The sequence below is a fragment of the Argopecten irradians genome, chromosome 15, assembly GCF_041381155.1.
Source record: "Argopecten irradians isolate NY chromosome 15, Ai_NY, whole genome shotgun sequence".
Lineage (NCBI taxonomy): Eukaryota > Metazoa > Mollusca > Bivalvia > Pectinida > Pectinidae > Argopecten > Argopecten irradians.
This window is the reverse complement of record NC_091148.1, coordinates 10,574,406-10,587,100: the sequence shown is the minus strand read 5'-3', so window position 1 is coordinate 10,587,100 and position 12,695 is coordinate 10,574,406. Positions and strand designations below refer to the sequence as shown.

Genomic DNA, 12,695 nt, shown 5'->3' with positions numbered 1-12,695 from the left:
GGCATACAAGACTATGTGTAATGGCAATTGAACATTTCACCTACTTTTTCACTACAGTTGGTTTTTCTGGCATATCACAGTAAAACCAACTAATCTAATTTCCATTAGAACTGATTTGTTACTAAAATATGTGCAAGTTTTAATGTACTCTTAGACTGAATTGTCCCTTTAATGAATACTTAACATATATTTCATCCTTAAAAAAAAGTTATTATTTTTGTTGCTTGAGAAATATTCTACACCATGGATAGTAAAAGCTATTATATACTACAGTGAACAGCCTAACTGTCGTGTGAAAGTCTTGTATATATTTACACAGATATAAATGACAAAGACACACATTAAATATCAAATCTAGTCAATTATACCTCATACAATGACAGGTACAGAAACTAACAGTTCCGTAGTCAGGTATACAAACAGTCAAGGTAGAATTACACCTGATAGAGGCTGTCGTGGCCGGGACTAACACATAGCCATGGCCACTAGGCCTCCACCTCTGGGTTACAAGTTCGAAACCCATGTGGAACCCAACCACTCACTTTATGCTTTGAACTTAGCAGAAGCTGGGCCCAGTTTCATGATCATTCCCCATAGAAAAGCATTACAAAAGTTAAGGAAAAAACTTAAGTTAAGGAGCCTTCCTTAAAATCTGTAATGCTTTCTTATGGAAATTTTTTTAGTTAAGGGTTTCCTTAAATTTCAGGAATGTTCAGATCATGAAACTGGGCCCTGAAACCACTTTTATAGACTTTGGTGTGTCTCGGCCAGGGGACAGAACCCAGAGCCTACTTCATCGGGGCGAGTGGTCAACTCAACACTAAAAGCGTTATCAGGCATTTTGTATTATAGGTATATGATGGTCAACGCCTCTTGTGATGACATCAATAGAGCTAGGCATAGTTACTGAACAATATTGGTTAATGTCGCTATAAATTATACCTCATATGTTTGTAAGATATGTAGAGATTCACTGGTGTAAAATGTCAAAATTTACTGATTGGAACTCATTTGTGAGGTTTATTTTTGAGAATCATTCTGTAGCCTTTGAAAGTATATATATCATTTACATGACAGGATGTGCTATGTAAATCCATGACTTTCGGAAAAATTCCATGAGATAACAGGTATTAAATTTTGTGAAGTCAGTTGAATCTGCTAATTTGGCGAAATCGTAACCCCTGAAAATATTAGCAACTACACTGAAGTACTGTATTCGACCCAATAAGTGTTTTAAAAATTGAAAAAATGAAAAGGTGCTAATAAGACGAAATTATTGCAAATTTAGACAGTTATGTGTAGTTTTGGTATCTCTTTATGCATGAACAATTGAAATTGAGGCCTCAAATAGGGGGAGGGGCACTTATAGGGACATGGGCGCTTATTGGGTTGAATACGGTAGTCTAACTCCTATTAACAGCCAGGGTCATTTAAGGATCACGCAATGCAGGTTTGTTGGTGGAGGAAAGCCAGAGAACCTGGAGAAAAACAACCAACCAGCAGTCAGTACCTGCAAGCAACTGCCCCACATGGGATTCTCGCGACCAAGAGGTGGAGGGCTTGTTGTAATACATTGAGACATCTTAACCACTCTTGCACTGTGGCCCCTAAAAATACTTGAAACACCCAATATGTAGTTAACACTATATGCTGCCAGCCCTATGACTTTAAGTCGTCCCTTACCATCATTTTGTGGCAAGGGCAAAAATTACCTTTCCAACATATTGCATCTGCAATCATGTTTTACACAAAATCTGTAGAAACTCATCCTCATTGGTTTGGTTTCACAAACCGTTTGGCAGCTAATAACTCAAATACAATATGGACCCTTGTGAGATTTTCTATTTGATGAAAATATCGCTTACATGCCAAAGATATTTTTAATAAATATTTTACAATATTTAGTTTTTTTCTTCACTTGGATTTCATTTTGCCTTGTATACAGTTTGTACCCTTGTGGGCTTTACCGTATTCATAAAAATATTGTTTACATGCCAAAAAAAGTTTAAACTAATATTTTTCAATATTAAGTTTTTTTGTCTAAACTTGGATTTCATTTTACCTTGTGCACAATTTGTACTCTTGTGAGCTTTACTGTTATAATAAAAATATTGTTTTCATGCCAAAGAAATTTTGATTTGAAACAAATATTTTCAAACAATTCAGTTTTTTCTAAACTTGATTTCATTTTGTCTTTGTATGAAAAAGGAGATGCCAGCAACAACAAGATCTATTGAGGCGATAAGTATATAGAAGAGATCCAACAATGCATTCCTACAGCAGAAATAATCCATAGCTACCAGATGTATAGCTTGTGTTGTGTTTTATATAACACTATCAGTCTAGCCCAACCCAGACCCAAATATTATCAATGGCTTCACAAGCTGGTGAATTTTCCTGTTGGTATTGATAACACTGGCGTAACCACTTTAGCCTAAAATAATAAGATTATCGACAACTCTACAGGGAGAAAGTGATGTACATGTATCACAATGTATGTATATGTATGAGGTTAGCAAATTGGTTTGTACATATCTTTCATCACCATGGCTGGAAATTTGCATGATTTTAAGTTCAAGTTCCTTTAATTTTGCAAACCTTACGCATACACCTCTGACCCTCTAGATACTGCATCATCATGGTAACTCATTAACTCATGCACCCCTAAAATTTCATAATGGATTGGTTTAGTCTTTGATTTAGAAGAGTCTAAATGGGTATTTAGGGGTGAATGTTTTAAAATCCTTTTAAATCCACAACTTCCTCGTGATGATAAACATTAATTTCAAATTATCACTTTAAGGAAGTTTTAAGAAAAATCAGAAAAATTTATCAGAAAATTAAATCAAATATATTTTATAGACTATGCTCCAGTGACCTACATATTCATACATATTGCTAAAAGTACTGATATTGTAGGATATATTTCTAAAGTCCACATGTTTTTGCTAGTGGTAAATTTGGACATGTAAATAAGAAACAAAAACCAACAACTGACTTTAACCAACTAAATTTTCCTTTGTTAATCATTTGTTATCCCATTCTCATTGCTTGGTATCAAGTAACAAGTTCCATTCAATTAAATATAGAATATTGAATGCAGCGTCCTATTAACTGGTCCCATTCAGGGTCATGTAATATCCAAACGGATGTGCTTTAACAGGTTTGTTGGTGGAAGGGAAATATGACTCTAATTCTTGACCTGTAATATATATATGGAATTAGAATATATTAGTAGACAACTTTTTTAAACTGAAATTAAAAAACTAACAACTACAATAATCGCACTTGGTTTGGTATCAATTAATAAGTTAAGTTTAGCGTCCTATTACTAGTCAGGGTCATGTAAGGATGTGCCAGGTTTGTTGGTGGAGGAAAGCTGGAGTACCTTGAGAAAAACCACTGTCATTTGAACTTAATATATCAAGCGCATTCCAACATAAACAACAGAGTTTCATTTAATTATTTACTCTTACACCCAAAATCACCTTGACCCTATTTAAGGATCAATCCTTATTCAAAATATTTAATATATTTATCGTCACTGACTGACCATTGTCACAGACTAACCGTCAGAGGAGCCAGAGGATTTCCGTAAATGAAGGGGCCACAGTGGCCGAGTGGTTATGATGTCTCGACACATTCCCACAAGCCCTCTACCTCTGGGTCGCAGGTTTGAATCCCATGTGGGACAGATGCCAGGTACTGACCACTTGTTTTTAGTTTTTTCTCCGGGTACTCCAGCTTTCCTCCACCAACAAACCTGGCAAATCTTTACATGACCTTGACTGTTAAAAGAGTGTTAAACTAATAAAACCCTAAAGGACACTTTTCCTCTACACCGTTATCATAATTCTACCACCTAATGCATCTAAAACACTTCACTGACCGTGATTTAAATGCTTCAATTCCGAAATGTTTCCAGCTGGGAAGAACAACGGGGATTGACAAAACGATTACATCTGTTCAACGACTGACTAACTCAACCGCGGAATACCAACAACAATCAGTTCATATACATCTTTTGATGTTTTTAATTCTCCATCAAAAATACTAGAAAATCGATCTGGAGCAAAATGAGTTACAGAACCAGAGTTGTGTCTGATGTTATTTAATCAACCTTCTCGATTATCAGCAACACCCGAATTAATCAAGCAGAAATTATCGGCCTGTGACCTATACAGCTAATCTCTGATTATAAAGTTAGATTCAGGTTGATCAGTCCACAGTATGGAAACAGAGAATCCTTGGGAAGAAAATTTCTGTTTCAAAGACTCAGCATATGTATAAATCAGTCCTTTTAACAGAAATACATACTGTATTCCTCGTAATTAGCACCCCTCCCCTTTTCTAGAGAAGAATTGAAGTTGTATAAACGCCCCCATCCCATGGAATTAACAATGTTTTACAACATGTGATGCCTCTAACATCAGCATTGTATCCCATATTACATGAAATTGCGAGTCTTTTACATTTGAATAACGACATAAGAATGAGTCTCATGGGTTAAAAGACATACGCATGTTTACTGTAACAGATATTACTGTACCATGAGTACATAAAAATTTGAAATATAATATGGCGGAATTTTTTCGTCAATAACTTACATTTTGGTTCATAAATAAGCACACACACACACCCCACTTTTGTTAAAATTATTTAAGCGAGCTGAATAAGGTTTATCTCAATTAAGAACTGAAAGATAAGTAAAAGACTTCATCCAGCAGTGTCGTGGAATTCACCCCTGAAATTTTATAATGGGCTGTCTCAGGTTTTGAAGTAGAAGAGTCCAATTGTTTCTTCAGGGGTGAATGAATTAAAGATCCTTTGGAATGAAATGTCTCCCTTTCAGATTCTCACTTCTGCAAGAATGAGGAATTCTCCTTTATAGGTACATATTTGTAGGCAGAGACATGGAATTTACTTTCGGAGGGTTTGGTACGGTTTTATTTAGTTTAACGTCCAATGAACAGACAGGCTATTTAAGAACATGCCTGATGTTTAGGAGGTGGAAGAAAGCTGGAGTATGATGAGAAAAGCCACAGACCATCAGTCAGTACCTGGCAACTGACCCACATCAGAATTTGAACTTAAAACCCAGAGGTGGAAGACTTGTAGTAATACCAGTACTTCTACAGTATAGTTAACCACTAAGCCACTGTTAACCAATAACTTACTAAATAAATACAAAGATAAATGTCTTGTTCAGACAATTTCTGTTCAAGCAACCCTCCACTATATCATTTTTCTGAAAAGCATAACGTTATGCTCCCAAACATGTGACATCACAGTCAATACCTACTTGCAAGGGCAGATAACTCTGTAATATGCAAATACAAAATAAAGGCCTGGCAAAATTAATTCATAGTTAATTAGTTGCCTGGTGTCCTTGGTCATCAAACAATTACCCAATCAGAGCCGTGCCACTAAGACCAACATACCTCTCATGCTCAACTCCCCAGGTTTTCTGAATCATTGATTCACCTAACATATTAAACTTTAATATACAATTTCCCAGGTACAAACAAGTCTACACGGATATGTATATATAACCCACATGCTAATTACATATAAACATTACAATGTTTCTGATATCGATCCCACTACATTTCTAAATGAGTCGAGACGTAGATTTTTTACTACTCTGCTTTTGAACCTTCCTACATCAAAAGACCTGGGCGCTGTGTCGCAGCCATTGATCAGATATAGTAATGTATATATATGTAGCATATATATTTAATTATGTATGTCTATATCAATGACTAAATGACTTTATTTGGAAACCAGAATTATTTTATTGTAATTTTTGGTTTATGTCCATTAAAAGAAACATTAGACTTTGTTTTGTGAAGGAAAGCTACATGTATAAATCATTGTCCTTATGACAAAAGTTCAAAGTACTAGGCTTCATACTTTTAGGCTATAGCTAATTGGAAATAGGAGTCAGCTTACAACCACTCAACTACTATATCCTAGAAATGAAGAGTTTAAGAAAGAGAATGTTGGACACCTTAACTACTCAGCCACAGTGACAACGAGGTGGGAAATTAATGGTAGAATGTCAGACACCTTAACCACTCAGCCATCATGACCTAGAGGTGGACAGCTAGTGGTAGAATGTCGGACACCTTAACCACTCAGCCACTGTGACCTAGAGGTGGGAAATTAATGGTAGAATGTCAGACACCTTAACCACTCAGCCATCATGACCCAGAGGTGGAGGGCTAGTGTTAGAATGTCTGATACCTTAACCACTCAGCCATCATGACCCAGACGTGGAGTACTAGTGGTAGAATGTCTGATACCTTAACCACTCAGCCACTGTGACCTAGGGGTAGAGGTCTATAGTGGTAGAATTTCAGACACCTTAACCACTCAGCCACTGTGACCTAGAGATGGAGGACTAGTGGTAGAAAGTCAGACACCTTAACCACTCAGCCACCATTTCCCAGAGGTGGAGGACTATTGGTAGAATGTCAGACACCTTAACCACTCACTGTGACCTAGAGGTGGAGGACTAGTGGTAGAATGTCAGACATCTAAACAACTCAGCCACAAGGACCAATAGTTGGACAGCAAGTGGTAGAAAGTCAGACACCTTAACCACTCAGCCACCATTTCCCAGAGGTGGAGGACTAGTGGTAGAAAGTCAGACACCTTAACCACTCAGCCATCATTTGGCAGAGGTGGAGGACTAGTGGTAGAAAGTCAGACACCTTAACCACTCAGCCACCATTTCCCAGAGGTGGAGGACTATTGGTAGAATGTCAGACACCTTAACCACTCACTGTGACCTAGAGGTGGAGGACTAGTGGTAGAATGTCAGACACCTAAACAACTCAGCCACAAGGACCAATAGGTGGACAGCTAGTGGTAGAAAGTCAGACACCTTAACCACTCAGCCACCATTTCCCAGAGGTGGAGGACTAGTGGTAGAAAGTCAGACACCTTAACCACTCAGCCACCATTTCCCAGAGGTGGAGGACTAGAGGTAGAATGTAAGATACCTCAACCACTTGACCATTTTGACCCAAGCATAAATAAGGACACAAGAAGGAAACGTCATTTCAGTCAATATAGCTATTGGAACAATGTATGCTACCATGACAGCCCACAGAAAAGCAGAATATCAACCACAGCAACAGTCATTGCATATTACGTCATCACGTTTATAGTGTACGAGACTTATCAGCCACCATGACCACTAACCTACTGGCCATGACACTTAGAGAAAGCTAGCTTTTACCCTTAATGCTACAATGTACTATGAACAAAACCATAATGCGAAAAAAATCAAATATTTCATCAGATATCTGATGGGTAAAAATCGCTAAATTCCCAGACACTTTTACTTTCATTGATACAGACATGGTTCATTGCTCATGTGTGAACAGGTGGTATACAAACTTTATGGTCCAGCGCTCACAGGTAATACACAATACACATGTGTAAATATTTAATCCTCTTCCGAAGCCTGGGATGAGAATTTCACAGGTGTGTTCATCATAGACATGGCCGTAAACGTTTGACATTACAAACAGGGGACATAACTCCTCAGCACTATGTGAATGGGAACACATTCCAATAAATTCGATGAAAGGTCAGTAATGGGATCATGGTGCGATAGTGGTTAACATGTCCAACATTCTAAGATCAACATATACCAGTACTACGTAACATGAAATTCCCGTTGTGTAGAAACCTTAGTTGTTTTGATGGTTGCTGTCATCCCCATATCCAATTTAAGCATATATAGAAAATCAAAAGGACACTGCTTATTTTCTAAAACTCCATTCCAATTGAATTACATTAGGGGACCCCGTTTTATCTGAGGAGGACCCCATTTATAGAACACCCAGCGCAAACCCTGTGCTGTAGAACCACGAATTTAAAAACAAAGAAATTTGTTGTATTATCTTAATAAGGTCACTATTCAATTGCTCCATCAACTAACCAAAAGTATTTCTACCCATGAAACTATACAAAAGTTCCAAACCACCACAAAAAAGTACACACAAATATTTCATATTCTACAGTAATGATAGATAAGTGGCTATTCTCCAAGATCTGAAATCCTTAATTAATATAGAGGTCAAATGTACAGTGGCCTTTCAACAACAGTGTCATTTAAGGTTATATATATATTTCAGATTTAGATGATGAAGGAAAGCCAGAGTATACAGAGAAAAAAAAATCAACCTTCAGTCAGTACCTGGCAGCATGAGATTCAAACTATAAACTCTTAGATGAACGGTTAATAAGACCATCAACCAACCAGATTACCTTCAGTACCTGACAACAGTGCTTTACCAATGATTTACCGGACACACCTAGACAAGTCCTGTGGAACTCACCAAAATTTGAAAAACCTTCTATATTTTTTTTTTTTTTTCTTTTGTATTGGAACTCATCAAAATTTGAAAATTAGCGTTCTGGACTTGATCGCCTTAAAAAATCCTACATCGATTGTTACTCTACATCGGATTCACATTCAAAACAAAGGAATAGAAGACTATAAGTAGAAACATATCGTAACGCCTTAACATTCGGCCACTGCAGCCCCAATCTATGCCATCACACTTACATTTAAGACATTGCTCCAAACAATTAGTTTCCTGACTACCTATTCAGAGTGCTCATTGTTACTTACATTACAACCAGCGTACACAACAATACGTGTTTACAGTCGTAACTTGTTTACATCTTTTAACTACGAAATTCAAAAAAAAAAAAAAAAAAAAAAAAAGCTACACACGTCAATACACCTTAAGCTTGTCATCATGGAAATCGTTAAGTGAGTCAACACTTGAAACACTTGTGTGGCTAAGTGGGGCTAAGTGATACAGTATAACATATATATACAGTATCAATGTGCCGATTTCACCAGATCATGTACTTTTATACTTAAACTCTTCACTAGATATCTATCAGTGATGTTTGGGTACATTTAGGGCAAAATAACAGTCCCTTCCCCTAAGAAAATTTGACCATTTTTCCCCAATTTGATGTAAATATTTTTAACGAAAACCTGTCTAAAATATGCATGTTTCAAGAAAGACGAAATGTAGTGTTTTCCAATTCAAAAGGCACAAGCCTCTGAAATTATTGAATACAAAAAATTGTTAAGTTATTTTGAAATCAAACGCATACAATTTTTTAGGTTTTTTTATATATCTTTCTCTAGCTAAATTACTATTTTTCATTCACAATCTTGAATCTTTTTTCTTATCTATAAATGTAATTTATATGAAATAACACACAGTGACATCTGTAATGAAAAACAAGAAGGAATGATTCCATCCATATCATAGCTAGGGGTTACCATTGCTTCAATATCTTCAATACATTGAAAAGGAGTCCCCTTATGTAATGGACTTTTAGAAAAAGGTGCCTATGGGGACATTATTTTCATTTTCAAATCTTCAAAAGGATATGGCGTAAATGCAAACCCTAAGTTCTTTATTAATTTCTAAAAGCTGAGTATTGACCAGCTAATTTTGTAAAGATCCATGAAGAGAAAATATCCAAGTTCAAATTTCTAATATTTCAAAGTTGAGAAGACAGTGGGCTAGCTATACTAGAAGCTGTTTAGGAGTCTCCAGCACATATATTCATTCTTAGTCTCCCAAATACATAACAATAGAACTGTGGTAGATTGATCACCATACACAGACTGTAGAACAATATAGACCTGTCACCATGCTTCATGTTTCACTTAGAGTGCTGCGGTAGCCGAGTGGTTAAAATGTCTCGACATATTATAATTACCACAGGCTCTCCACCTCTGAGTAGTGAGGTTGAACCCATGTGGGGCGCCAGTTGCCAGGTAAGGACTGTTGATCAGTGGTTTTTCTCCAAGTACTCTGGCTTTCCTCCACCAACAAACATTACCCAGGCTGTAAATAGGACACTTAACTAACAAAACTCAACCTTCTTAGAGTTAAAAACTAACAACGGTCAAAGGAGTAATATCAACAGGATTTTTCAGATGACATGGGATTCCATCAAACTAACCTTATACTGACAACCTCTGTATAAAGACCACCTACCTAATACGATCAAATCACTTTTTAAGAGTTATAGTAAAACATGCGTTATACTAGAAAACCTCTGTATAAAGACCACCTGCCTAATTAAAAAAAATTGTCTATTTGGACCACTTTCTACAGGGTCTCACTTGGACAATATCAACCCATTTTGACCTCTGCATAAAGAACACTTTACAATAAAGACCATTTTGTTTTGTCCATTGGATGGTCTTTACATAGAGATCTAGTATACCTATTTCTCTGTAAATATTAGAAATAGATTGCATTAATTTAAAGAAAAAAACCAACACAGAAACAGAAGATTTTTTTTTAAAGGAGGCCATTAAACCTAAGGTAACTATATAGTTCAAAAGGTTAAATTGTAAAATGCAAGAATTTTATAGTAACTCCAAAATTTTACAATGTGACAGTGTCAAGAGGGTTGTACTAAATTTCATCACATTTTCATAGGAAATATGGCCCATGCACTAATCTTGCTTCAGGCATTGAAAATTTAATTGCTTTATCAACAATTATAAAAATGAATAATTAATCAATTAATGACTTGTTTATCACCAACTAGACTATATGACTCTGCCAATTAATTACTAGGCTTTACATCCGTACCATCTAAAGTCAGTGTTCTATTGGCATATTGAGCTAATTTGAGAAATAACTCATCGTCGATCTGCAGGATTTGTTTTCTAATAGTCATATGCATCTTGACTATATTAGACATTTATTTCTAAATACATCAGAGCTGTAATATTGGGCTACATAATATGCTTAAGCTATTGACCAAAAGCGTAGTGTTGAAAATTTATCAACATCATAAGAGCTATACTAGCTGATTATAATTTATGATAAAGTCATTTATACATTTGGAATCAAGTTCCCATCTGAAGGAAATGTATTTAGAAATCTATGGTAAGCGTATTTAAAATACCTATACTGCACGATATATATAAATATGTGTGTTGTACACAGTTGTCATGCACTAACACTTTATATAATAGTAATGTGCTACTATCGTTCTATCTTTGACCACAAATAAAAAAAATTATATTTAGATATTGACAAAACAAAATTAATCTTCTGCATCAAAGCATATGTTAAAACTGGAGAGACGTATAAATAATGTACAAGAGTTGCGCAACACAGTCATTACACTGTTTGTAACCAGAAACATTTACAAAGTAAGCAGCTAATTCATAATTTCATGAAGATGAATTATCCAAAATGTTTTGGCTATTATATTTTCAATTGTAATATGTAATTATTGGTTAAGTTCCAATTGTGTTTTTACAAGGCGTGATGTTCAGAACTTCAGAGCCTGTCTATTCATCTATTGATGTTAAGCATCGCCTGCTTGAGCGAGCACCTGTCAAGTTTTTACAATTGCTTGTGTATTCCAACAATAATACACACTGCATACGAAAAATAACGAGTAACAGCTCATTTCTCTACAGAAAACCTCTACGAGATTAGTACGACATTGATATAAATGCACCGGTATGTCCCGTAAGTCTTGAGATATTCCACAATAATTTATAATGCATGACTTTGAAGCCAGCAGTCTCACAATGTTACCGAACGTTTGGAACAAACATAACATGCACTTACCTCGCCTATTCATAGGGCGAACCCTCACGGCTACCTTCACTTTCACCGTCGACATTTTCCTGGATTGTATTATTTACTCCAACGAACACACGAAGATGAATAAGAACTATGTACGGCGCATAAAACACATGTCGGTTTAATATATCCCTCGCAACCGCCTGATCTCTACATCCCCTGCGCCATATTGGCAATATGATTATATCCGGGCATTCTCATGATTCATCCATTCTATTTCCGGTTCTTTTAGGGGGCCGTCTCAAAATCTTAACAACAAAATATCATTATTATACATTATCGACCCGGATTGTTTCTAATTACACTATGATAAAATATGCTTCATTGAAGTTATTGTTTTGTTTTTTCACAATTACAAGATTCAAAGGAGATATCTAAGAAACATTATTTTGGTGTGGAAATCATCATTAGATCATAAACAGATTAGATATAACATACTAAATCCGATATCAATTTTGAGATATACCTCGTTCAGATAAGAGTAAGAAATTAAATATTAATTGCAGGGATTTGAATTTATTCAATAATCAAAAGATTGCAAATTTAAGTTACATGTAACAACCAACATTTTACTAAAAAAAAAATTCTAGTCAGGAAAGGGAAAAAAAAATAAATGATGGCGGCATTTCAATGCTTATGTCATTCTGCAACTTAATATCCTGCTGACAAGTTCAAATTACAATGTACATAAAGAGGTATTAACCGAGCGGGTCGGTTCTTTTTCTCCTCTTACTCCGGCTTTCTTTCACCTTCACAACACAAGGAAGTAAGGTTATAAATAAGATCCGAAATCGTTGATTCGACTTGATTACTAGAAACATGAATGTTTCTGCTATTGCTTTATTGGACAGGAAAAAAGACGAACCCTATAAATAAGTCATAATTAGTTCTCTTTTTTTTTTTTTTTTTTTTTGGTTGACATTCAAAATTGATAAATTATATAACTATCGATGTGTTCTCCGGTCGACTCCAATGATAATTTCCAAATACGGAATGTAGCATTTGTGTTTTTTATCGGAAGAGAGAAAA

At 35.7% G+C, this 12,695-nt stretch overlaps 1 protein-coding gene across 7 annotated transcripts in view; it reads right to left on the bottom strand.

The window, feature by feature from the left end:
* LOC138308960 (kinesin-like protein KIF13A) overlaps positions 1 to 11,843 on the bottom strand; it is a 270,403-nt gene extending 258,560 nt beyond the window's left edge. For all 7 annotated transcript variants that reach the window (XM_069250018.1, XM_069250023.1, XM_069250022.1 and 4 more), the window contains exon 1: positions 11,652 to 11,843. In XM_069250018.1, coding sequence (XP_069106119.1) covers positions 11,652 to 11,706 — 55 coding nt within the window. In that variant the 5' untranslated portion in view covers positions 11,707 to 11,843. The remainder of the gene's footprint in view (positions 1 to 11,651) is intronic.
* Between the last annotated feature and the right edge of the window lie 852 nt (positions 11,844 to 12,695).